We start from the raw sequence: 25,874 nt of genomic DNA on the forward strand, positions 1-25,874 counted from the left end.
TACAAAAATTCATATGCATTTTATAAATGCAAATATGTATTTAAAATAGCATGTTTTCACGTTTTGCATATACGCATATTCCATTCGTGATCGCAAAATGTTTTCGTTTACTCTTCCAACTAAATTTTCGTATACTTACCGGTTTATTTGACACGAAATTATGTTTCGACGCGGAAGGGAGGAAAGATTCGCAACTATGAAATGTAAAAATAAGAGAAATGGCTGCGCAAGGAAATGATATTGCCCTATCCTGTGCGGGCTTTGCTCGCGTTTATCATTTTCAGGCTAGCCTTATCAGGCTGTAAATATGGTAGTCATATACATATTATCGACACACAGGGTACCGGGTAGTACGTGAGTCGAAAAGTAGTATAGACATTTATTATCGCTATTCCGTGCGACGACCATTGCCACCTGCACTATCAAAGCAATCTTTACACACGATGTTGTAAGTTGAAAGTGCGGCAAATAATTGGTGGTATATCCTATTATTTAATAACACGATTTATTTTGTATTACTACAAACTCAATGAACATAGTTTAAATTTTAGAACCATGGTAAAACAACCATCGTTTCATGGCATTAGCTGCCAGCCTTCATTGCAATATCAACTCTCAATGAAATCGTAGTTTATTATGCGGATATAAAAACTGTTTAGATTAATAAAAATTTAAAAACTCTTCCGATCAAATTACAATGCAAATAGAGATTCTAAACAGCGCTATTTGGGCTATTTACATGGAATGTTTTTTAGATGTGAAAAACATCTAGAGAATAAAAAGGTGAATGTGTTATTATCCTTTTACAGTAAATTCATTTAGAGACTGCACAAATTGTATACACGAGTCAGTCCTTTTGTGTTCGCATTATGTTGTGATACAACATCGTTCAATATCAAAGTCCATTGCTTTTCACAATGTTGCACTGTGCTTGTCGGTAGAACAAAAGTAATAGCTTAAATGCATCATATGCAATGTATCAATAATCAACAAATAAACGGGAACATAAATCTAAATAAAATTATTCCCGCGATATGTTCGCTCTGCACGATGTGATTGAATAAAATGTAAAATAAAACGCAACGATTATTGACAACGTAAATTATAATACTCTTTGATTTCTTGGCTTTGTACGACGTTCCATTCAACGTTAAAGAATTCTTATGCGTGGACATCGATAGATGGAAAGGTATGATCTGTGATTTAAAAAAACTTTACGGCCGTGTTCTTTCTCATCAAGACATCAGCTTCGCTCCTAGCGGCTGCGGTCTAGAATTACGTTCAATTCTCTTTTGTTGTTGCTCGAACAGTCTCTGTTCTCGTTCCTGTCTCTTCAGTTCCCTCAACGTTCTTGCTGCGTCTCCAAACTCCTTCGATGTTTCTTCTTCCCAACCGACAGTATTGTCTTCCCATTCTCGAAGTTCATTCTATACAAAGATGCGCATATAAATTTGCCATTCTACTACAAACATAATGAGTGCTCCAAAATGTGTGGACTCACAGACGGTATGGGGTCAGTAATTACAGCAAACTTCGAAGAGTTCCAAGAAGCATTTTCCGTTCCTTTATCTTTCACTAGAATCTTTTTTTGCCTGGTAATTTTTGGCGTCATGTCCTGTGGAAAACAAAAAACATTAGGTCTTTGTAGTTCTTCTCTTGTACCGAGTTTCAATTAAACATTCACTCTTGGAAAGGAAATAACACTTTTAGACAATTAGATTGACCCCATTGATTTTGAGTAGCTTTCAGGACTCATGAATGAATGATTGATTGAATTATTCGGCAGCATGTAGCTGTCGTAGCTTTATGAAAATAGCTGCATGCACAGCTTTATGCTTCCCAATAATGCAAATTACGCCTCGTAAACATGAAATTAGGCCTTTTGAGGACAACTGCAGCCTAGATTGATCTTTAATCTAGCGCTTTTGACTACTGAAATTATCAAGAAATGAGACGGCATGTTCCACAACCTTGCAATTCTGGAAACAAGACTATCCTTAAGCTTGCCACGTAATTACCTCGAAGAAGTTTGTGTGCAGTTCTTCTGGCTCATCGGCTGGCTTAGACGCTTGCTGTCTATATTGCTCGATTTTAGCTTGTATCGCATTCACCGGCTTGTCTGGCACAACAACAACAGGATTTTCCTCCCATTGATCCCACTGCTCTGATTCCTTGAGCAAGCATCTTCAGTGATTACTATTATCGAAGTCAGTGGTACAATAGGGTTTACATGATCTTGACATCGTGAGATACGATACGCAAAGGAAAAATGGTAACGTATGAAACTCACTACAGTGTTGTTTGTGTTGTTGGGTACCACACCGACTGCTGCCAAAGGTATGGAATCGCAAGAGGACCTACGTCGACGTCGAAGACAACACATAGCTCGTCTGAATACCCCCAAAAGAAGTACTACGAGAGCTTTCAGTCGATTTACTATAAACTCCATAACTTACTCTGATCTATCGGCATAAACCTAACCTCTTTCTCTACAATTAACGAAATACAATATCTAATACGAGGAACCGAGACCGGGCGAACGCCATTATGCATAGAAATATTACAACCGAAGAGATACCATGTTTATGCCACTTTGTAAGTTGCTTCGTAAATAAAATCAAACCTTAGGCTTAGGCTTAGGCTTCGTTCAATCGTGGTTCTATGCAGTTCAATGAGTTCAATGCAGTTCTATCTTCTATCGTTCTATGTAAGATAAACCCATAGACATATAGAGATAGACTGCGCGGCCTGAACGAAGCGCTGAAGCCCACAATGGCGGCGTGCGAGAGAGAGAGAGCATTAGCCGGGGTCCATAGCGCTCTCTTTCTAATTGATGTGTCGACACATCATATAGAAAGAGAGCGCTATGGACCCCGGCTAATGCTCTCTCTCTCACTCTTTGTACCGCGCGCCGCCATTGTGGGCTTCAACTCGCCCATAAGACGGCGCAGTCTATCTCTATATGTCTATGGATAAACCAAGCGTATATCAGGCATGGGCAGAAATAGCGCCAAAGCTAGGGAATTCTCGGTGGACGCCTACTTCTCCCGCCCGCGCGTCTCGCTCCCCGTGGTGGCATAGTCCCGCGGAGCTCTTCAGGCCCGTACCTACCGCACGCCGTATGCACTGCGCGTGGCGCGTTGGGGCGACTCGCGTACCCATAGGTTTCCACATTACCCATGAGGTACTATGGTCAATGCGGTTTTTTTGTAAGTGGTTTCCCCTATAGGCCTATTCCACTGCGCGACACGATAATTTTGAAAAAATAAATGTGGAAAATTGTCATGGGTAATGTGGAAACCTATGGGTACGCGAGTCGCCCCAACGCGCCACGCGCAGTGCATACGGCGTGCGGTAGGTACGGGCCTGAAGAGCTCCGCGGGACTATGGCCACCACGGGGAGCGAGACGCGCGGGCGGGAGAAGTAGGCGTCCACCGAGAATTCCCTAGCTTTGGCGCTATTTCTGCCCATGCCTGATATAATATATAGTGATATATATAGCACTGTCGAATGTGATGTCACAAATTACTTTATCTTTTCCTCAAGGAAAAGTATCTGTGTCCTGTCATCGTGTCTATAGGTTTATATGGTCTAAGGCGTTGCTATTGGTTGCTTTTACATTTCTACGCAATTTCTACGTTCCTAAATAGTACATTAGTACTTTAGTACATATTTATGTAGTAGTTGATAGAATCAAATCAAATCAACTGCTGTCGTATATTTTTTTTTTATAATATGAAACTAAAAGAATTGTCATTGACAGCTGTATATTAGTTACTACATTTTTGAACAAATGTATCGTTGAAACAACATATGTTGTCAAGAAATACAATGGTCATGTTCTTTTAATCTGTTTCATCTTAAATATAACCTTTCGGTTCACTGTTTAATTTTATTTATATAGTCTTCGTACGTTGTGATTGTTATTTTATACACAATGGTGGAGGAAGTTGTTAATTCTACTAACAAACCGAAGGTATACTAATATTTTGAATAATATTTCAAAAGTTATTGAAAATTCTAAAAGTATAGTTCAGTCTCTAATTCAGTAGTATCGGTATGATTCAGGCTTCTCAATTTTCATTAGGTCATATTCGTTAGATTGATTACTAATGCGTTATGCGCTATGTTACAGACTAAAACTGCTCGACCACGTCCAGTTTACTTGTGGAATGTGCTAGATGTACAAAAATGGCTAAGGAGGCATTGTAGCGATTATTATCAATTGTATCATGAAAAGTTCTTACATGTAAGTATTTTATGAACGTAACACATTTCCTGTACTTCCAGCAATCAATATGCGGTCAATATTATAAATGTTTCTTCCAGCACGACATCACAGGGAGAGTACTGCTAAGAATTAATGAAAATATTTTATTAAGGCTAGGAATTGATAATGAACAGCATAGAATGGATATCTGGAGAGAAATCATGAAATTACATCTCAAAACAGACATGTTGGAAATTAAAGATATAGAACGACGTAATAATTTAAATTTTGATTAGCACGACCAACACGATAGGCTGTGTTAAGCCTATAATTTATTTACTACAGAGCTTTATTTTTATGCTAAAATACGATAAGAAAATTTGTATATTTTGTACTATAAGTATTAACCTTTTAGTTGTATTTTAAAAAGCAAAATATTCTTATAAAGTCGGGTACTTTCATACATACATATTTATAATATAGTGCATTCGATTAATTATATTTTTTTACTGTGATTATAACAGCATAATAAATGCACAAATAATATAGGAACCGTACACGTATATATTTTTATAGAAATAGACGAAAAATTAATTTTTCGTTACTTGTAATACAATATAAAGGAGAGTTAATTATGTATATACATACATATATATTTATATTTCTAAGAATTAAATCATGTCGTAATATTAACTGTTTTTATTCCATTACATTTTCACAGAAAATGTTTGCATTTTGAATGAAAGTTTTATATAGTCACCATGATAAATACAAATTACATGTATACAAATGTAACTGTTTCACGCACGTTTTATTTTGCTTTATAAACCATTTTTATGATGACAATAATAGTAGTAGATCAACATATCGTTTAACAGAAAACAAATATTTTAATTACATTAAATTTCAATAGACTTACCGACTAGAAACATTTTAATATTTCAGTACAATAAATTATATGAATTGCAAATCATATTTTCCAGAATCTATTAGTTTTTGCAGATGCAGAAAATAAGTTAATACATCGAAATTTGTTGTACCCTGTTCATTATAATATTACATGTGATGACACTGTGGGATGTGGTCATAAGCATCATTGATACGATTAAGAATAATATGTAGAAATTTTTCATTTGTTGCATAAATATTTACAGGCCGGTTAACTATTGTTTAAGCTGAATGTACTCTTCTATTATTTTATTGATAGAAATTTCTGTATCACATTGTTTTACCGTCTTACGAAATAACACAAGAAGTCTTAATATACAGGGTGTTTGCGAAATCGTAGTACAACCGGGCAGGGGGTGATTATACATGCAAAAATAAGTCGAACAGGAGGAATAACATTTTTCGTTTGGCAGTTCGTTTACGAGAAAATCGAGTCGTGCTTAGTAAGTAGAATACTAAGTAGAATTGGTTGATCATGGTAAGACGCGTCAGACGATTCCTATGCAATAGCACCTGTATTCGCTGCATTTTCAAACTCAATTTTCTCAAAAACGAGCTACCAAACGAAATAATGTTATTCCCTTTTTTCAACTTATTTTTGCATGTAGAATCACTCCTTGCCCGGTTGTATTACGATTTCGCAAACACCCTGTATTAACACAAAAAGAGCTGTTGACATTAAAAAGTTATTGTAGATATTTATAACGCCTAAAAACATTTTTTTATGACATTATCATAGTAACATTAGTTATGTTATAACAATGTGACTACTACTACCAATATTCAGAAGTTTATTTTTTGAAAACAAGCAATATAATAATATAATGGTTCCATTAATTACTTCAATCGAAGTGAGATCACTATATGTATATGTACAACGTCGTATCCAAATTTTATACATATAGAATAAAACGAGAAGTAATCATCTATTTTTCGATAGAAGACTAAGTTGTAAGTATGTAATAGTCTTCCTGCCAAAGGTAAACCATAATATCTGAAATAATAGTTTCGTGTTTCAACATTGAATATGAAAACTTTGAAAACACCTTATTTGTACAATAAAATCTTTTCTTTATAAGATATAATACTTGAGGTATATAAAATTTGTGTAATAAAATTCTAATTAATCTGTCACAGCCTTATATACCGTCTAGAGTCCTTTTTTATTTATCGGGTAACTGTGTTGTTAACGAATGTATTTTATTTGCAAAAAGAGAATAGAAGTAACGTAAAATCTTTGAAATTTTTATTAGTATATCTTTTGTGTGGTTCGATTTATCTACAAGTCCTACTACTGGTGAACCACCTTGAAATTTCCATTGTTAGATGCAAAGAGGAATATGTATATAGACATTCTAATGGATGATTACATGATAACTTATCTAAAAATGCAAATACAATTGGTATATGTACAAAATCAGTAAGTACAGTAGTCATTGTAGGTCGTAAATAGATACATATATATGTATACATATACCTGTAAGGTTCACCGACAAGTCTGAGCAGTGACTAAAATAGAATAGAAAGAAATTCTGATATCTATTAAATGTTTCGTTGACTTTGCGAGAGGTAGTCATTAATCAATTAATCTTAGAAAGACTATTTCCACTTTTTTTTCTGAGAAATCATATTTTTATCAAAGGAAAACGATTTTTGAATATAAATCAGAACATAAACGACCGTAAAGCGGTTTTTAAAAAATATTTTAAATGAAATAAATATTGTAGCTTAAATATTTTCGAACCGATTAGGAGTTATCTTTCTCTTAATTTTTCTAGAGTTAATTCAACTTTGTACATATAATGAAGCTACAAAGGTCTCAAACTTTGAGCATAATGTAACTCGTCTTCTTTCTGATGATAATTAAAATATTGTCTTACCAAGAACAAGCAGCAGCTGATAATAAAAGAACAGTAGAGACAAATAATGTCTCATGGATGGAAAATCAAATTACACGATCAAGAAAAGATGCATAAGCGATTTCTCTATCCATTGCCTGTACATCTGCAAGTACACATTATATCAGTAGCGCTTGGTAAGCCTGTGCATTGTGCATTTATTGCACTTTATGAAGTTTTCGATGTTACAAGCATAACTCGTCCATGTCAGGATCTTGCATGTGTTTTCGCGAAGAGAAAACATATAATTCCTCGGTTTTGTTCGATGAAATCGAGCACCTATTTTCGTTGCCGGTATGAATATAATGTCCGCTTCCTTTTTTACTGCGTGTGCAAGTTTGATGCTTCTCGATGAACGATTGCGTTGATCCTCTGATCGGTATTCCTTTGCAAAACGACGCGACTGTCGGGTAACTTCCGGAAATTGTCCGTCTCCATTCGTATCTGCAAAGTATTCGATAAAATCGCTTCGGTGACTTTGATTTTGTATTAACAATGATTCGACTGCAGATCTTTACACCAAATAAAAATCGTCTGTGCCAAATAAAAAATTTGTTCCATATATATATATATATATATTATATTATTATTATCAAATTATCAAACTTATTAAGGGATATATATATATATATATATATATGTATATATAATATAGCGACGCTTTTAAATTCTCTTAATCTGTCTACCGTTTTATATTTCACCAACCCATTCTTGCCATAAATGCATAAAATCTGCAATCTAGCGGTAGCATATAATGCTGCTATAAATCATACCTGATAGAAGCACGACTACTCTGCGTCTTATCTATCTCCGTATTATCGATTGGCGGAGTAGATGACCATTTTCGCGATTTAAACGGACATCTCTGTTGGAATTCTCTTCTGAATTTTTCCTGTAAAGAAAGTGTCACAGTTACTGTTGTACGTTGAAAGTTCCGATATATCTTTCAACAATAAGTTATAACGAGAATATTTTATGTAGCATAGTTGAAGATTATTCTACCATAGATGTATACATACAGGGAGGTCCGTTTAAATAAGAACACCATGCACATTACGTAACAAATATTTTTTGCATCACAATAACATGAAGAGATATTTAGGTGTTCTTATTTAAACGGACCTCCCTGTATATGTATATTTATGATAATATATTCGAATGCTTAAAATTTTCTTGACAAATGGTCTTTCCAATTTTCAGGTCTAAATTTTATTATTAGCTTCTGCGAATAAATGTTTGATTACTTACGTTGTATATTCCATAAATAAACGGATTATAACAACTATTCGACATTGCCAACCAGTCGCAGACGAAATATATGTAATTAATATATTCGTAGCTGAAATTAGAGTAATGAATATGTTTGTTCGTTGTGGTAAACATGACGCAAGAATGCATATCATTTTCGCGTGATGTATGGAATCGCATTACTTACTCGTTTATTGGAAAACAATATTGGAAAAAGTTGTATGTTTGAAGGGGCAGCCAGCAAACTGCGAAAAGGGCGACGACAATAATTAACATTTTGATCACCTACAAATATAATAAAATATTGTATTAAATGATAAATTTTAAGTGTAGAATTGAATAATCAATTAATACGCTTTATGTTTAGATTCGATTCACATGCAATTTAATTTCCTGATTGTAATTTGAATCGTATTTCGCGCCAGTCTGTGGCGGCAGAATGGCGTTTACAACACTTTTCGCAGTGTCGATACAATCGAGGAAAATTATTCTACCTTCATTTTGTTTTTCATCAAATTCGCATCCCGAGAATCTTCAGCATTCCCGGGCGCCCTGTTGCCCCATAATTTCACTGCCATCCTTGCATAAACGAAAGAAATCACTGTCAGTGGTATAAGGTACCGCAGAATTACCAACAGTCCCGAGTACACACGCATTGTTTCTCTGGACAAATTCACGGGGTAACAGAACGGTTTCTTGTGCATTGAATTCTCTGAAAGTTCCAAAAATCCAACGATGTCAAACGAAAGAATATAGTCGACAATTTCATTGCAATATTATTATATAAACCAATACAGCGTTAACGAGCGAAATAAATTGCAATTTAAAGGTCGGGCGAGTCTTTGTAGAGACGCAAAGGGTGAGTTTACAGAACGAATGCGTCGGTGATGATAATAATTGTGTGACAATTATCCGGTTATGGGTATGGGTGAAATATTTGCCAAGCTGTGTTTATCGATGCATGAATCTATCCCGTAATTCTAATTGAAACTCACCGTCGTCGTCCTCGGAAACCATGATGACTCTAAGCCCCACCGCCATCGGTGTCGACACGACCGCAGCGAGTAACCAAATTCCGATAATGATAATTTTGGCAGTTCGTTTGCTCGGTTTCGCGCTGTTAAGAATAATCGTTTATTACTTTCCACAGAATGGAAAGCAACGAGAAGATTGATTGTCGAACGCACCTGAGTGGTTTCAAAATCGCTCGATGTCGATCAATCGCAATCGCTGTCAGCGTGAAGACCGAAACACTAACAGAAACGCCTTGCACAAAGGGACAAAAGGCACACATGAAATGGGGTAGATTCCATCGTTGTAGTAGTGCTGCTTGAAACTGAAAGAGAAATAATGAAATTTGACGACTGTATGCACGGAGCTTTGTGCAAATGGAAAATCGCTTGCGTTAATTGCGAAACGAGACTGCCCAGACCTATATTGTTAAATTCTTTTAATATTGTCACGTTTTAAATTTGCACCTACACAATTTGATCGTAAATTCATAAAATTCTCTCGACATCCTGTAAGCTTGGTAAATAGTGGTCGCATATAGAAATACAACATCCGATCGGAATGTTTAATAGCACCGAAACGAGAGATTTATCGACCATGCTCATTACGCCGCGCCGCGTCGTTGTCGTACGCGTCGATAAATATTCTGCTTTCATAAAGTTGCGAGTTCGCGTTACCCTACTTGGAATAACAGTAATAAATTTAATATTGGTTAATGTACCATTTTCTGTGGAGGGCGTGTGGGACGATAACATTTTTTTATTTCTTCCCCTCACCACCATAAATATCCAGATCAAACTTCCGATCGAATTAACTATCTAAAAAAATTGTATTTCTTTACTGTCGAGGAATTTCCGAGATTTTTCCGGAAATCCATTAGCGAAAGTTTTCTTTGAGGGGCCGGAGGCCAGAGATTTCGATCTGCTTCGCCAAAAATGAGAAACGATGCGGGAGTAATTTGTACACGTCCGAAGTTACATTGTAAAGTGTAAAGGATGATTTAGCGTTGCCACAATTTATCTTTCGGCTCTCAAAGGATTTGGCTGTTTGTGTACATACATATATGTCTCATACGAGCTGTCTGTCTGTGTCTGGGAATGTAAATAAGAATGGTGGTCGTACCTGAAATGGAATCACGAACAAACCTATGACAATGTCAGCCAGCGCCAGATTCGCTATGAAGAAATTCGTTACGTTCTGCATGCGCTTGGACGTCGATATTATCCACATCACGAGGGAGTTCCCTACCACTGCCAAGATCGAGAGGCTGCCGTATAGTATGCTGAGGATCACGACGATCAGCGTTGGCACTTCGTACGGGCTGGATAAATCTCTTCTCATATCTGGAAGAAATTAGGATTCAACGAAATTACCGGTAGCCGAATTTTCTCTGATGACTGCAGAAGTTCTGCATCAATCGCAAGCTACTAGGATATCGAATAAACAAGTATTCATCGACACCCTTAAATTCTTTTTGGTCATATCCGCAGTCTAGTCATCGCTAGATTTATCGTCGACGTTCATCGCATGAGACACGATCAGATTTTCTCGCGCATCGTATATGAATGAAAATTATACTCGACTTTGCAGAACAATCGAGTTATCCCGAGCTGTTCGTTATAACCGTTATAACATTGTTACTCGGTTTAACTAACAGCAGAACGAAAAGCGCGCTCGCTTCAGGAAGGATCTTCTTGTTGCACGTTGTTGCAACGATAGATAAGTTTCCGTCGTGTCGCGGTGCCGGTGAGTGATAACTTCCGTTCGCTTGCGGAGGGATGACACGGCTCGTTATCACATTTTACAGTAAATGTTAAATTACAATAAATTTTCTACAATACGCTGACATACAATAAAGTAAAATCACAGACAACGCCGTGAAAGGAACGTTGTTCTCGAAAAGAAGCTATTCGAATGTTCAGGTTGACATATTGTTAGCAAAGCTTAAGAGGAGCCGAGTAGACTTGATCTTGACGGAGTTGATCGTCACGTTGTAGTTTTTGCGAACGGTCAGTAGACGAAGCTGATTAGTAATTTTCGACCGATAGGTGGTGTAAAGAAAGTAATCTCTGTACGTAAGTATGAGAAGGATGCCGTAGCAACCCGAGAGTTTCCGTATTAAGACGAAGCGGTTCGTGGTTCGTGCTCGAGTAATAAGGTGTGCTGTGTCCCGCGCATGTAAAGTTTTAATCACTTAATCTATTCTATACGTTAAAATAATGTTTACGTTTTGGACATTGAATATTTCGATTAATATTAGATGTACAAATAAGTTCGGTGTCTTTTGTGCATACTTTTGATCTTTATTTATAAAAAAAGGAATACACGTTACGTTTCGAAGCTCCCAAACTTCTTCAAACGAACGAAAAGTGCTTGTTGAATTATACCAAGTTCCACAGCAAGTTTAGTTGCGTTTTTTCAAGGTTTATATGGGGTTTGAAGTGGAATTTTACAAAATGTGCAAACTTTAAGTTGCTATAATATTCTTAAACGGTGCAGTGAATCGAACCCAAACTTTGGTAATTGCATTAATTTAGTAAGAATTACATCTTGTCAAATTTTCAACAATTTTGTTGCGTTTTTATATACCTCCAGAACATCCTTAATGCGACGAGAGCTTCAGGAAGTTAATCGTCAGTAAGTTGGAGGTTTTATTGTTTAACAAGTGACTTCCATTGCACGATTCGGCTTTTCGGAACAGCTTGAGCTGCGAGGACTATGCTCGTTAAAAGTTATGAAATAAGAATAAGATACACAGCGCGCGTTTACCACGGACTCGCTCGCGCCCGCCCGGCCATTGTCGTGTTAACGAAAGTTTGCACGTCGGACGGGGGTAAGGCAAAATAACTCTCTTGAGGATTAGCTTGAATTAAATGCCGAGGGCTTTGTTGTTTTGCGAATGCGAACTGTTGCGTAAACTTGGGTATTTATCTGCGGAGACAAAAGACCATGTCTCACGCGATTTCCCCCAGCAGAGTCTGCGAACTCCGGTTTCAAACTCTGCGTCTCACTTGAATCCTGTATCTCTCGACAAATCTGACCCATTTTCGCGGCGATAAGCTTCGGATCCACTTCATTGTGGTTTAAGGGATCTTACAATAAAAGCAAAGAGGAGTTGCTAATTTCAAATTATCCATGCAAAAGCAGAAAATGATCATCATACCACTGGATATATTGTACATTGAACCATTCCCGATCATGTAAGTATCGTTGTCGTTAGGCCACGAAGCGTTCATAGTGACAGTGTGTCCATCTGTAACAAATGAAACAACGTAACGAAGCTTTTATCATTCTAAGGCTAACGACATATAATTGCAAATAATGGCGAATAAAATGATTAATGTAATAAGTTTATTAAATTGTATAATCTAACATTAGCAATCTAACATTATAACACCAAACAGAATACAAACAGAATCTGTAGCGACGCGACGCGTTATGTTGGTGACGGAATGCTCTACTTTTCGTTGATTTCGAGGCCTTAATTAAAACAGCACTACCGTGTACTCCAGTAATTTCATTATCATAGGCGTCGAAAAAGGTATCACGATGTCAAAGATGCACAAACGTCACCAGCGTGCATATCTGCCGTTCATTCGGTTTGTTAACGATCTCCCCTCTTCTATATTAGTACTCTATAACACGGTTCATATTTGCATAAATTATGCAAGTTTCGACAACGGTGCGGTGGTGCCGTTCTGTGTAATGCAGTTTATGACTTTGTTCGTATCAATGTAAATACATTTATAACGATAACGATAATGGATCGGTTATAATCGATTCTGTGACCATTCACGATCCTGAGCGGCTTACCATAAATTCCGGTCCGTAACACCGTCTATGGTACGTAGGCTGATCAAACAATTGCAGATGGTTGTTGAAGGAAGATGCATGGTGTTTGCCAAAAATGAGCGAGTCGATTGTCGCGAAATTATTTCAAGTTCAAAACGCATTCTCACTTCTGTGAGATCGACCGATCTCCATCATGAAGATGCATTGTTATATTTAACAATTCGAATTCCTCTGTACGTGCATTCTTCGAGGTTTAGATTCGGGTAGAGGGATTGTGCCATCGGTATTTTCGCGGGAATCGGAAACGGCGAGCGCTGTGATTGCAAAAATGAAGATCGCGGAGAGTCCGCTCCGCGGACGTGCTTATGGCTGCCAATGCGTTAATTGGATACGGATCGTGCTCGAGTCCGCGGCGAATGCACGTGTCATTGAAAACTAGAGCAGAGAATTTCCGGTAAACGAGACAATCTTGTTTCCGTCCGATAAATACCACGACAGATTTCAATATGCGAAACATCCGATAAAAGTTTAATTAGCACGGTAACGAGAAATTCACCGTAAAATATTGCATTGTCTTCGGTTCGTCTAAATGGAATTGGCTGTTACGTTTATTAAACCAGGGGCTGGGATTGTGGATTCAGCGATATATCCAGTTCAACTTCAAACAAATCGTGTCCGACGGTTGCCTTTGCGTGCGCCATGCGAATTTAGGCGGATCTGGTCGATTGGAAAAAGAAAACCAATAAACGGAGACACAATACCTATGGTAAACAATGAAAAAAAGCAACAACATAAAATAGAAGAAACAAGGTAAACGATCGAACCACTGATTAATCACGGAGAACTTACTAATTACCTAATTAATGTTGTGATGCGAAGACTGAAGTTTAAATTAAAGGCCACTGGTGTCCCCGTAATCCGACTACTAATTACATTCGCGCTGATTAATTCATTAGGATAGATTTCAAAGTTAATCACGCCGAAGCTCGACGTTAAATAGGATCTCCGACTAATTGTAATTGGAAAGCGTTGTATTATCAATCATCGGCTAATAAATTGGATTTACTACTGTTCTTGCCGATGAAAACTCAAAGATTTATGATTCCATTCGCCACACGTGTATCTTTTCTTTTGGCGAGCTTCGTTAGTCGAAATTTTCCATTGTTTTATCGAAGACTCGATTATTTTCCATCGTTCTGTCACGAATGAATTCGCAAACAGATTACAATGAAACCTGTGCATGACAAACTGTCGTCGGCAGGAGCAGAAATTATTCAATTATTGTTTCAATAAATTTACATACTCGATAAGTGAACAGTAATTTATAGGCGAATCGAATTATAAAAAAAGTCATGGGTGAAAAAGTTGTATGCAGAAACTCTTACGATCCTATTTTCACTCTATACTCTAAACACTCTAAACTACTCTAAAGAAACATTAACGATGAAATATTCGATCGAATCGGTCGAACAGTTTTTTCGAAGCAAAGCGCAGGAGATCTATTTCCATTTCGACGTAGAATCACTTCTGGATTGTTGGTAAAGATAGCCATATCTCATACGAATCGATCTAATTGTATAACAGTACAGAGTTCCGACAAGGGAAGCAATAAGCGATCGGAAAATAGAAAAAATTCCAATAGAACTTCCATTTCCATTCTACCCAGAAAAGAATGAATATTTGGTTTACTTTGACTGCGATAGAACCGAAATAAAGCACGAAAGATTTCTCTACGGTTGAAATCGATCCCATTCATCAGGAACTACGATATTTGCGCGGATTTAACCAGCTTGCCTTTACCCGACAAATTTTTCAACGGCGAATTCATTGAGGAGGCTTCCGATCATGTAAATAAATAAATGCGCGCATTAAGTGTGGTTAAAGTGTAATCTATTTGATCCGGTACAATCTATAATGTTCGAGCGGTTTAAAGTAAAGTTGGAAAAGTTTCAAACTCCAGAATGAAGAATATTAATGAGCTGAATGTGCACGTTTCTTGTGAAAGGATAATCGATAATGTTAATAATAATTATTCCTGCTTAGTCAAGGCATTATCGTATGGCATTAAAGCCTCATAAAAGTCTAATGAAGTGCAAGAACACATTTCCTTGAAAAATTACTTTTCTAGTGGATATTTTACAATCACTTTCATCATTCATTTTTTTGAATGTATACCACATTGAATACGACAGAAGAAGAAATTCGATCAGTCAACAAACGTTAGTTATTTCTTTAAGATATGAAAAGAAATCATAAGGAGGAAAAATAAAATTGGAGCTGCATTAATTAGCATAGTAATCGGTAAATAACCTACATACGCGGCAATGGCAGATTTGAAATAATCTCTGCATATAAAATCAGTGTGGAAAGTTCAAAGTTACAAGACTCTTTAAAGTTGTTTAAAATATTCAGAGAAAGTGTAATAATGTAGATGAAAATGATCGCACTCGATAAATATCTCAGGTTTTTGCTCCGTGCCTAATCAGTTGAACTTCTAACTTATTACTCTTTCGACTATGTTATTTCTAATTAATCTGGATCGCCACGCATTATCGTTACTCCACTAGGTCAACTATTACACCTAGCTGGGTTAATCTGCGCATCGAATTTTTTCTCTGCAGACCTGATTCATTCGACCGTAACTCTCCTTACTCTTAACCCAGTTCAGCCCTTGCAATTGCCTTTATTCGTCTCTGCGCCAAAAGTTTTTTTCCCAGGTGGGCATTTCTATCTTCCATTTTCATCGTTTAATCATTCTCATATTTTACTTGAATACGTGTATTTCATATCGTTGCGTTGTCTGATTACTTATACTTATACTGTAAAGTTTATTCGCGCATCTGCAATGTGGGATGCGTTTTTTCTGCAACGGGACGCTTCAACTGGCAAAAATCCGAGAATTCGTATTCCGAGAAGGATATTGCGAAATATCAGCAACCCTTCGCGTCCTTTAAAATTCGCTATCCTTTAGGATTTTCCTCCTCGTTTCCTTTATAGAATTTAGGTGGGGAAAATCTGATATTAAAATTCTGCGACAAGTACGAATATGACAGCTGCGACGAATATATAATTTGCATCTCGGCATCAATTTTTTGCGCCGACCTCTAATGAGCGAAATATTCATAAATGCATTTTAAACACCACCAAAATCATTTGCGGTAAATACATACATCTCGCTACAGTGTTGAGCAGCAGACATTTTGCGAGAAACATTAATTTAAAGAATTACGCGTTCCTCTGCGAGAAGAGAATTGTATCCGCCCGAAGGCCCGCTCAAAGGCGTTAATTAAAAAAGAGAATAACATCGTTGAAATTAATTTCTAGATTCCAAGGCGTTGCAATAAAAAGCTTGCAATAAAATTACCCAGATTATATTAATAATACTCGCGAGCCCAACAGCGAAATCGAGGTGGTTAATTAAATCTGTAGCTTGTACAAACTTACACAACACTGAATGAGAATTTCCAAACATTTTTAACCATTTGAACAACGATTTTCAACGGCATTTTTTCGTTTGGCAGCTCGTTTTCGAGAAAATCGAGTTTAAAGTTCCGCCAGGTTCGCGTGCTTTAGGCTTTAGTACATACAGTTACTCGAATTATACAATTCGGACGCTCTAAAAAAGACGATAACTTTTTTAATATTGTATAATACGATTTGAACTTTTTCGGGAAGCTAGAGCAATTAGTTTACTACAGGATGTGAAAAGAAATTTTTCCAATAATTGCAATTCATCGGAATTGTAGAAAAAATACTGAAAGTTGCATTTTACAACTTTTTTATGTAGGCCTATATTGAAAATTTAAAAAATACGTTTTGCAGGTCTGTGTGAATTAAACATATTCTGAAAATTTCGTCAAAATCGGTCGACGTTGCAACGAGCTACAAACGTTTAAAGATGGTGAAAATTGCAATTTTTCACGAATTGCGGACTGTAACTGCAACAAATCTAAGGATTCTTATATCTTTCAATGCCTGTCATATTTTCCCGCATCCAACTTTCACAGTGCATATAATTGACACAAATCTACAAAATGTACTTTTCAAATTTTCATTATAAGGCCCACGTAAAAAATTTTCTACAATTCCGATCTATTACAATTTTTGAAAAAATTTCTTTTCACATCCTGTAGTAAACTAATTGCTCTACCTTTCCAAAAAAGTTCAAATCGCATAGTCCAATATTAAAAAAGTTATCGTCTTTTTAAGGTTGTCCCAATATTTTTGTAACCGACTGTATCTTGGTAACTATTTGTTTGCGACATGTGGCTCCTTTCAAACTTTTTCTCTTCTCGATGAGTAGAAGGTATTGATGTAAAAACAAACTTTTACAATCATTTTCTTTGTTATAAATAATTTTGCGGTAAGTTTCTTATACAAATGTCCACCGATCCAGAGGTGTAGATTCACCTCTACGACGGATGACCATTACTTTTTATACACCCCGTATAATTATTTCGATGTCGAATTAATACTAATAATTAAATATTAAAATGTACGCGTGGCTGGTTCCTGTTAAAACACGGCGAAAGTCGAAGACTGATCAATAGATATGAATTCCATGGCTTTGAAAACTTGTGGAATGATTATCAATGGAATTAAAAAATTTATCTTAAATAGCTCGTATAAGGATACCTGACCACATTTCTAATCGATTGTACAATTACTGTACAATTTTATAATTGGGAGTTTTTAAGCGAAACTAACGGGGTAAGTGAAAGATGATCATAAGGTACACAAGGTTTAATCGTCTCATCGAACAATATATAGTGTAACATGTTGCGGCACTATGGTCATTGGAGACGCTCCGACAGTACCTTGTTACGGCCACGCTTCCTCCGGACAATATGCACTTTGTGCTTGATAACGCGATTATGCCATTTGGCCGACGTAATGCTAGTAAGCAAAGGCCACTTTAATAGGCGACGTCTTGCTTGTACAAATCATCTGGCAAGAAACCAGATCGAACAATTTTTTTGCGTGCCGTGCGAGGCGTTCAGGTTCAGCTGGACAGTGTCTGGACAGACACTTTTTAATTAGTTCGAAGCTATTTCTTGGTTGTGCATTGTTTTGCCGGAAGACGATTTACTCGCGAGACTTCCTACACCGATTGTGTAATTCTAACGAATACATTTTTATTCATGACTATTTCCAATTTATCCACTTTCATTCCTCTCTTAAATGTACGTCATTTATTTTTTTCACTTCAGCATCGACAATAGCCAAGACCAATTTGCTCCATTCCGAATGTTCTATTCGCCACAGGCAGAGTAATCTTCTTAATTGAACCGCGAATTACATCATAAACGGTATTTACGGGACACGTTCTCGGTCAGTCAAATTTTCGCAAGGTTTACGAGTGGCTCGAAGAGAAATTGCTTCACGCGTTTAATGATTTAGACACCGTTGACCAAAGTAGGATCTCGATTGGTTTGATTGCCTTGTACCTGAAAAGAGAGTTCGTAAATGATCTAATTGGCCGGCCTCTCGTTACAGCCACACTGTACGGCCGTTCGTACTTTTTTTTATCTTTCCGTGTCAGTTAATTAGAAGCCGTGCTATGTCTATAATCTCATCTCCCCGAAATTTTGTCGGCATTCGCTTGATTGACTGTGTTCCTACAATTAAAGATCGAGGACTGTCATGCCAAGCAGGTAGCACGAATGACTGCATTTAACGAGAGAGAGCCTCAAGTATATCAAATTATTTAAAAAATTTCACGGCTATGAAGCATTTTACGCGTTCTCATTTCGCACCGGTTGTCTTCTTTTGAGTTTGCCTTTAAAACAAGATAGTTTTTACTTCATGAAACACAGTGTCGTATTTCGTTAAATCTTATTCCTTCTCGCAACAACGTTTATACTTTATACAGAAGTGGCGCTACAATAACGGGCGAGCGCTGTCGCTTTGAAAAAGATTGTACATATTTTTGTTCGGGTACCAGATTCTTGATTATCTCTTTTTCCATATTTCGAATGCTTCTCACCGAGCGTACAACGAGTATTAAATGAACAAAAAGCATATTCGTAGTTTATAAAAGCAACAAAGGCTGACACGAAGCGAAACGATCTCTATCTCTCTTTCTGCACGTTTTGCGATAAGTTGGGTGAAACTGTTCGTGGCCAACTTACGTCGAGAAACCAAACAATACGATTATGGAATTTCAAGAATAACAGCTAAACATTTTTTCAGGATCTGTCTTTAGGATCTTCTTATTTTTGCACTTGTCTGCTCGAAAGGTCTTCTCATACTGATGACAACTAAAGAATAATATTTGCATTTCAACCTCCATGTCTCTTTATGAAACTGCCATGGACTCCGACATAAAGTTTCCGCGGACAGTTTGAAATTCCTGGTTGGCACATATATTGCCGTGACGATGCTGCACCGTACACTGTACACTGTACAGTCATGATTTTCTGGGAGACAAGTTTTGAAAAGTTTCACTCACTCAGGAATTGCTTTTTCTACCGTAACCCGGAAATTGGACTGGCAAGTTCTTGATTAGACTGCGGATCAAAATATACTGTTTCTTTGAATAATTTTAACAAGTCGAGAATAATGTAATAGTACACTGGTTGCATTTCAACCAGAGTAGATCAGGCCGTTTCAACAAGTTCGAAATACCTGAGATTATCGGAGCTTTAAGATGAAACTCGATACACCGGTTAGAGGTCCGACGCTTTTGCGAAAGTTCGACTTTCACGCGATTTTCTAGGCTTGTTTGCAAAAGCTCGTCTTCGCAAATTCCTTTAGCACAGGATTTCCAGGGACGGTCTCGTCTCCTCCTGTTATTATATTATTTTTTAGTAAAACCGTTTGTGCAAGTAATCAATTTTATACTGACTTTTATAATTTTACTACTGACGTTGATCAAGCTGCAAATGTAAAACAATTCGAAATGTAAAATCACCAGTTTAATTTTTAATCGTGGAAAATATACAGTTTCTTTATCAACGTCAGAATTGTCAAATGAACTTTTTTGGTGAACCATCTACACGCGTAGGAAACATGGAAAACATAAAAATAAAATGGAGACTGTGTACACAACGCGAAGTTTTATGTTTGTTTAGCACTTTCATTTAGTGGAATTACGTTTATATTATAAAAGATTAATTATTCTCATGCTTTTCATCAGAGCAAATGATATTTTCATTATATCGCGTCCTGCTGCGTAAATACTAAAATCAAAAAGAAGTGAATCCTTGGTGAAAACGTGACTTGACTCTGAACGCATCCTGCGTGCTACCGTAGTAAAATTGCAGTTGTGCAACGAAGTGCGATACCGGTGTAATTGCATGCCAGATTTAATGTGATAGCAAAACACAAAAAATTCCCGCTATTCGTTTGACTTTTTCTATTCGTCTGTGCTGCATACTCCGCAGACTTTCCTTCCTCCCGACGTTTAAATTTATAGATTCGCTGTACTTATTCGGGTGACCGAACGCAATCTAATCTGTGTCGCCTAAACCCTCGACTCGAGTGTTCGACGTAGAACAAGTGAAAGAGGAGCAGTTTCTACTACTTCGGACAGCAAAGTAGCAAAGGCCGAGGTTCAAGCGACTGAAAACTCCTCGCGATGAACGAAATGTGAAGTGTTTTGCAAGACAGTCGTGTTCGCAACGAATTCCTTCTTGTTTTATTGGAAACTGTCCGCGAGAATTTAATCTGGCATCGTAACGCAATTCTGCTGAAGCAGGAATCGAACAGTACTATATACAAGATGTTCTGAACTGTTTAAACGATATTCAGTGACGTATGACGCAGAAAAAACACAAGATATTTCATCAACGAAATTATTATTGTACTTGCGCAGCGAATTTATTGAGATTTATTCAAATTTATTCAAGTATGAAGTAATAGAAATTTTTTCGCTTTTCACTCTGATTCTACCCCCTCCTCCCCCCGGCCCCTCAAAACCGATGGTGTCAAAGTTTCCTCATAATAATGTTAATCACAGGTTTTTATACGAAATATGATTATGCATTATAGAATCGAGTAATGTGCACTCATAAACAACGGAATATTGACAATAATCGAGCGTGATGTAAAAACATGCTTGCATTGCAAATGGTTGACTTGCTATTATTAACCCAGACCGTGAATTCTCTCTTGCAATTGCTGTCGTATACCCTCAAAGAATTTCATTTACGCAGCTTTATTTCATACACCGTTTTAAAATATAGACCACCGATGAACCTCCCACGATTTTATCAAAGGCATGACGTTCCACCGAATAAACATGATTGAAAATAAACAAGCGCTCAAATACGCGGAGGGATTACAGAAATTCTGTGATTCGGAAATATTTCGAGCAAGTGTACTTTTTCCGAATATGTTTATTTTAATTTACGAGGTCCAGATGTATTTAAAGTTTAAAGAGGTACATACATAAGTTAAACTGTGAGAGAAGGACGTCGCGTATAAACCTGGATCGCGCGGCCGAAAATTTTCTGCATGCCGCCAATTAAACCAGGCTTGGGCAACTAGGGCTCCGAGAGACGAGAGACGTGGGAATCGGCTACCCCCACCCCGCCGGCAAGTGCGAGTCCGTTGCCGGCATTTTTTACCAAATGTTTCAATGAATAAATTCAAAACCGAATATAGTTCTTTTGAATTCATTCATATTACAATTTCTTTACAAAGTAAAACATCTCCGTTTTAAAATAAAACAGGTTCAATATGTTTGATAGACATTATCATTTTCGCGAATGCTTAGCAATAACAAGACCGCAGATTTTGATGCAAAATGAAAAATTAGTAAGACACAGAAATGAAGAGAAAGAATCTTTCTTTATAAACATTTTACCAAGTCGAGACCAATATAACACAATCCTAATATCCTTTTTCTATCTTTATAATTCTGTATTTCATCTATTTATTTTTTCCATGAATACATAAAAATCGCGGCGCAATAATAACATTACTCACGATTCAGTCATCTACGCTTAAGCAGAGTACTTGTTTTATAGGTTTTTTAGATGAACACTGAAGTCACCCTGCTCTGTTTCGTAAAATTTATGTAATCACTGCGTGTATTACGACTAGAATGATTAGAAAGCGTTTCGCAAGCATTCTTCGAAAGAAACAATCTGCAAGCAGTGAAAAAATTAAACGTCCCGTCATCGCGGTTTGCGATTCGGTTGCCGTATCATCAAATTTCGCCGGTAAAAGCTTACGGATCGGTATTTCGAGTAGCATTTCGGGGCAAACATGATTACTTTCGGATGTTGTATCGAAGGTTATCCGTGAAGATCGCGCACACAAACCACTCCGGCGCGGTGGTTTCGTTCTAATTCTATCAGAATTTCATCGCGGCAGTCCGATTTGAATATCGCGATTTCGATTGTGTTCAGTATCGGATAGTTGGCCGTGTGTGCACGGTGTCCTCGATGCGTTGAGAATCCGAGTGCACACCATTTTGTCGGCAACCGAAATAACTCGGTAATCCATACATTTTTCTTTCTTGCTGTTCTCTTTCGTTGAATATTTCGAACACTTGGAACATCAACAATATTAACACTGATATTATCGTTCCTTATAATGTAGGTAGCTGTATCGATATTTAAGTTTATGAAGATCGATACCGTTCAAACGTGATGAATTTCTGTTCAGAAATGTAGCATACAATCGTGATATTTGCATTGAAAATGGAAGAGCTAACATATTATTTGTTTTGCTGAAAGTTTTGATGTATTTGTTCGAAGAAGTGTGGATTCTCGTAGTTCATGATAATTTTGCGAAGATGTTTCTCTGGCAGTTCTGTTATTTCCCTGTTTATCATTTACGGCGATGTATCAGATGGGATGGTATCGCGTGCTCGTTCAATTCAACAATGCGTATCGATATTGTACGAAATTATTTGATGTGCAATCGTCGTGGCATTTTTGCTGAAAATCCAGTAAACCGTAGTTCCCGAAATAGTTCATCAGGCGGATCCACGGAGTCATAAAAATGTTACTGACTGAGCCACATGGGTAATCTTCATCAATACGTAACGCAATTTTTTTTCTTTTATCGACATCTGAGCTTCCCCTAGGAATTCGATCACCATGATTTCGAATTTAGGAGATCCATCAAAACTATTTATAAATAATCTCTCAAAACAGAAGTATATTAATTCTTTGCGGTTCTCATATAGCGTCATTCGAGGGGTGTAAAATAAAAAATCTCTTCGACGTATGTTGTTCTTGAACTCTGGTATTATGGCGTTGTGTATAATTAACATCACGAAGCGTCGAAAGTATTGAAATTCACGAATGAAAGTTTGCAAAACACAACCAAAATAACGGTGATTTTACTTATACAAGACTACCAATTGTAAAACGATTTCGATTTTATAATTTTCGCATTTAGTATCTGGTAATTCGATGCAGCGAATTAAATTCGAGACAGAAATATACGTTTCTGACTTAATTTCACATTAAGGACTGTGTTCTGTCTCTTTTAACAACTCGAATTGATAATTATCACAGGAAACACTTAACATTCTTCGTCGTTATTTTTTTTTTGTTATAATAGTAATGTTTTTGAAAATTCCACAACAGCGAAGCTAAAATACTGGTTCGTTAAAACTCTCACAAAAAGGACTGGTCGAAAAACACTGCAAAGCGTTACAAACTGAATTATTATTATATTAGGTTGTTGCAAAAGTTCATTTCGTGTTCAACTAACGAGCACGGTGTGAATTTAGATTGGCTTTTTTTCAGCGAGCTAAAGGCGCGGTTAAATATAAATGAAAGCTTAGGAAATAATAAAATAATAGCGAGGTGTAGAAATGAGCTGATGCCTGAATAAATCAGGACTCGCATCGAATTTGCCACTTAAACATTTACAATCACCAGTCATTCAAAAACAAACTTACAGTGCTTCTTTTGCAAATACTAAACAACGATCACTCGACAACTACTAAATTATTGGTAATGCAACTCACCGATCACCTCAGCATCCACTTAAAGATCAATCATGGAATCCCTGGAGATTGCCCTTTCTGTCAGATATTTCCGCGCTAACGATTGCAATCTACGGTTCCTCTGTTCTTATCACCACGATCCGGACATTGTTTAATCGCACAAAAGGGTTTCAATCAGAGTTAGAATTGCCGTTCCATGGGTTCCACCATCGACCGGGTCTGCGCTGACATTTTCACCTCTTCTGTACTCCCACAGGACACCTGGTTTAAACGGTCCTCGAGATCGCGAGGATGATCGACTCTGTCAACCATATCTAACGCATAACATTTTGTCCAACGCGTCAACGTATCATCATAAAAGTCAAGCGGCTCGTAAAAATCCTCTGGAGACCGACTATCCTGGTGACCGAGATCGCATGATCGCGCAACAAGGAATCAACTAATTGAATGATCCAGAGTAATTAGTTGATTGTTGGCGAGTTCACAGTTTCACTGTATCATGGGACGGTCGTCAAACTGAAGAGTAGTCTGTTGCAGACCTAACCCGACTGACTGGCAAATATCCGAAGAGATCCCGATGGGACACCGCAAATAGCTGATCGTAGCTGAGCCACCAGGTCCACTGGATCACAGGTTGGCTGCCAAACTGAAGAGCGAGGCTCTGAATTCAGAGACGAGATGACAAACTTTTGCGCAACTCTTCTACAGCACCTGGCGCCCCGAAACTTCCGAAAATCCTGGACACCTGCGTCTGGCCGAATTCGAATCGGTAGATCCTCAATTAAGAGCACGTGTCGCCGTCGCCGTTATTAATTCCCGGCACGCCGCGCACAACCATCCTGCCGCTGTCACGGCTCGACTACCGTTGTCAACAATCGCGGGCTTGCTCGGTCAGTTGCGCTCGACGTGTTGAACGTTGACAGCGCGGAACGCGCCGGGCGCCGCGCCGGATCAAAGGACTGGAGCAGGCTGCTCGGCTCAAACTGCACTTTTCCAGGTCTCCGTCGTCCCACTCACTTCTTAGCGCCCCTCTTTGACATTCTGCCGTGATTTAAAAGCTCATGACCCGTCGAGAAACCTTCTTCCCTTCTTCCTTGTTTCATTTTTGCGCGAGATCTTTTTTCTTTCGGCTGGGCTCCATGGAAATGTGCTTGGTTGTTCGAGACTGTGCGGGATAGTTTCAAGCCTGCTGATTAGCGAGGAATCTTAGGGATAGGCTGATCACTGAGGACTCTGCAAGATCGATGGATCTTGATAATTGTTTGGGATTGTTTGCGGTTGCGTGAGGTAGCTTGAAAATATAAGTGACTAGGCACAAGTGCCGAGTAGCGAGGATTCGTGGGGATAACTGCTAATTAGATTTGGTAGTTGATTGGAATTGTTTGCATTTGTGTGACATAGTTTGAAGACCAGGTGAGCAGGATAAATGCTGAGGATTTGTGAGGATAAGCGCTGATTAGGATTCGTTAGGATAAGGGTTGAGGAAAATTGATTGACGAGGGTTTGACGAGATCGATGGATCCAGCGCGCGATCGTCAACCGTTTCGGACAGAACCGCGCTTTCTGAGAACTCGCGACGAAATGTCGTCGGTTTTCAGGATCTCTGCGGTGGGGCGCTACACTTCGGCGGGCTTTTCCTCGTGGAAGGAGATCATCGTCGAACCTGCGCTCTTCGTGACCCTGCCGCGCCGGCTGTTCCGCCGCACCGCCGCGAATACGAACGCACTGCACACTACCGTGAACTCTCACCCTTCTATTTTCGACGTAGCCACGACTATACCCGTTTCCGGAAATTTACGTTTGAATAATGAACAGACCCCTTTGCTAGATACAGTATCTGTTCAAGCTTATTTT

The 25,874-nt window shown here is 37.8% G+C and overlaps 3 protein-coding genes across 3 annotated transcripts; 1 reads left to right on the forward strand and 2 right to left on the reverse strand.

The window, feature by feature from the left end:
• Positions 1-587: 587 nt before the first annotated feature.
• On the reverse strand, positions 588-2,742 carry LOC143207896 (uncharacterized). The gene is made up of 4 exons (XM_076421784.1): positions 2,291-2,742; positions 2,019-2,171; positions 1,502-1,615; positions 588-1,427 (listed from the first exon to the last, which is right to left on the reverse strand). The coding sequence occupies exons 1-4, from the start codon at positions 2,447-2,449 to the stop codon at positions 1,236-1,238; spliced, it is 618 nt and encodes a 205-aa protein (XP_076277899.1). The 5' UTR covers positions 2,450-2,742; the 3' UTR covers positions 588-1,235.
• A 775-nt stretch (positions 2,743-3,517) lies between these two features.
• On the forward strand, positions 3,518-4,904 carry Ave (sterile alpha motif domain-containing protein aveugle). Its single transcript, XM_076421790.1, has 3 exons — positions 3,518-3,977; positions 4,137-4,250; positions 4,331-4,904. Exons 1-3 carry the CDS (start codon positions 3,939-3,941, stop codon positions 4,505-4,507), a joined length of 330 nt encoding a protein of 109 aa, XP_076277905.1. The 5' UTR covers positions 3,518-3,938; the 3' UTR covers positions 4,508-4,904.
• Positions 4,905-5,003: 99 nt separating this feature from the next.
• On the reverse strand, positions 5,004-25,628 carry LOC143207888 (RYamide receptor). Its single transcript, XM_076421773.1, has 10 exons — positions 24,042-25,628; positions 12,480-12,569; positions 10,439-10,659; positions 9,493-9,641; positions 9,301-9,422; positions 8,800-9,017; positions 8,493-8,590; positions 8,306-8,396; positions 7,831-7,949; positions 5,004-7,501 (listed from the first exon to the last, which is right to left on the reverse strand). The coding sequence occupies exons 2-10, from the start codon at positions 12,550-12,552 to the stop codon at positions 7,243-7,245; spliced, it is 1,350 nt and encodes a 449-aa protein (XP_076277888.1). The 5' UTR covers positions 12,553-12,569; positions 24,042-25,628; the 3' UTR covers positions 5,004-7,242.
• Between the last annotated feature and the right edge of the window lie 246 nt (positions 25,629-25,874).

The sequence above is a fragment of the Lasioglossum baleicum genome, chromosome 4 (assembly GCF_051020765.1).
Source record: "Lasioglossum baleicum chromosome 4, iyLasBale1, whole genome shotgun sequence".
NCBI lineage: Eukaryota > Metazoa > Arthropoda > Insecta > Hymenoptera > Halictidae > Lasioglossum > Lasioglossum baleicum.

Bases quoted from the DNA above. Each gene is read 5' to 3' on its own strand.
- LOC143207896 (XM_076421784.1), bottom strand. From the start codon at position 2,449: ATGGAGTTTATAGTAAATCGACTGAAAGCTCTCGTAGTACTTCTTTTG. The intron at 1,616-2,018 runs GTAATTACGTGG...TGTTTTCCACAG, and splicing joins TGCACACAAACTTCTTCGAG to GACATGACGCCAAAAATTAC. The intron at 1,428-1,501 runs GTGAGTCCACAC...ATCTTTGTATAG, and splicing joins TTACTGACCCCATACCGTCT to AATGAACTTCGAGAATGGGA.
- Ave (XM_076421790.1), top strand. From the start codon at position 3,939: ATGGTGGAGGAAGTTGTTAATTCTACTAACAAACCGAAG. The intron at 3,978-4,136 runs GTATACTAATAT...GCTATGTTACAG, and splicing joins ATTCTACTAACAAACCGAAG to ACTAAAACTGCTCGACCACG. The intron at 4,251-4,330 runs GTAAGTATTTTA...TGTTTCTTCCAG, and splicing joins ATCATGAAAAGTTCTTACAT to CACGACATCACAGGGAGAGT.
- LOC143207888 (XM_076421773.1), bottom strand. From the start codon at position 12,552: ATGAACGCTTCGTGGCCTAACGACAACGATACTTACATGATCGGGAAT. The intron at 9,018-9,300 runs GTGAGTTTCAAT...TGGAACTTTCAG, and splicing joins GGTTTCCGAGGACGACGACG to AGAATTCAATGCACAAGAAA. The intron at 8,591-8,799 runs GTAGAATAATTT...TTATATTTGTAG, and splicing joins TGATGAAAAACAAAATGAAG to GTGATCAAAATGTTAATTAT.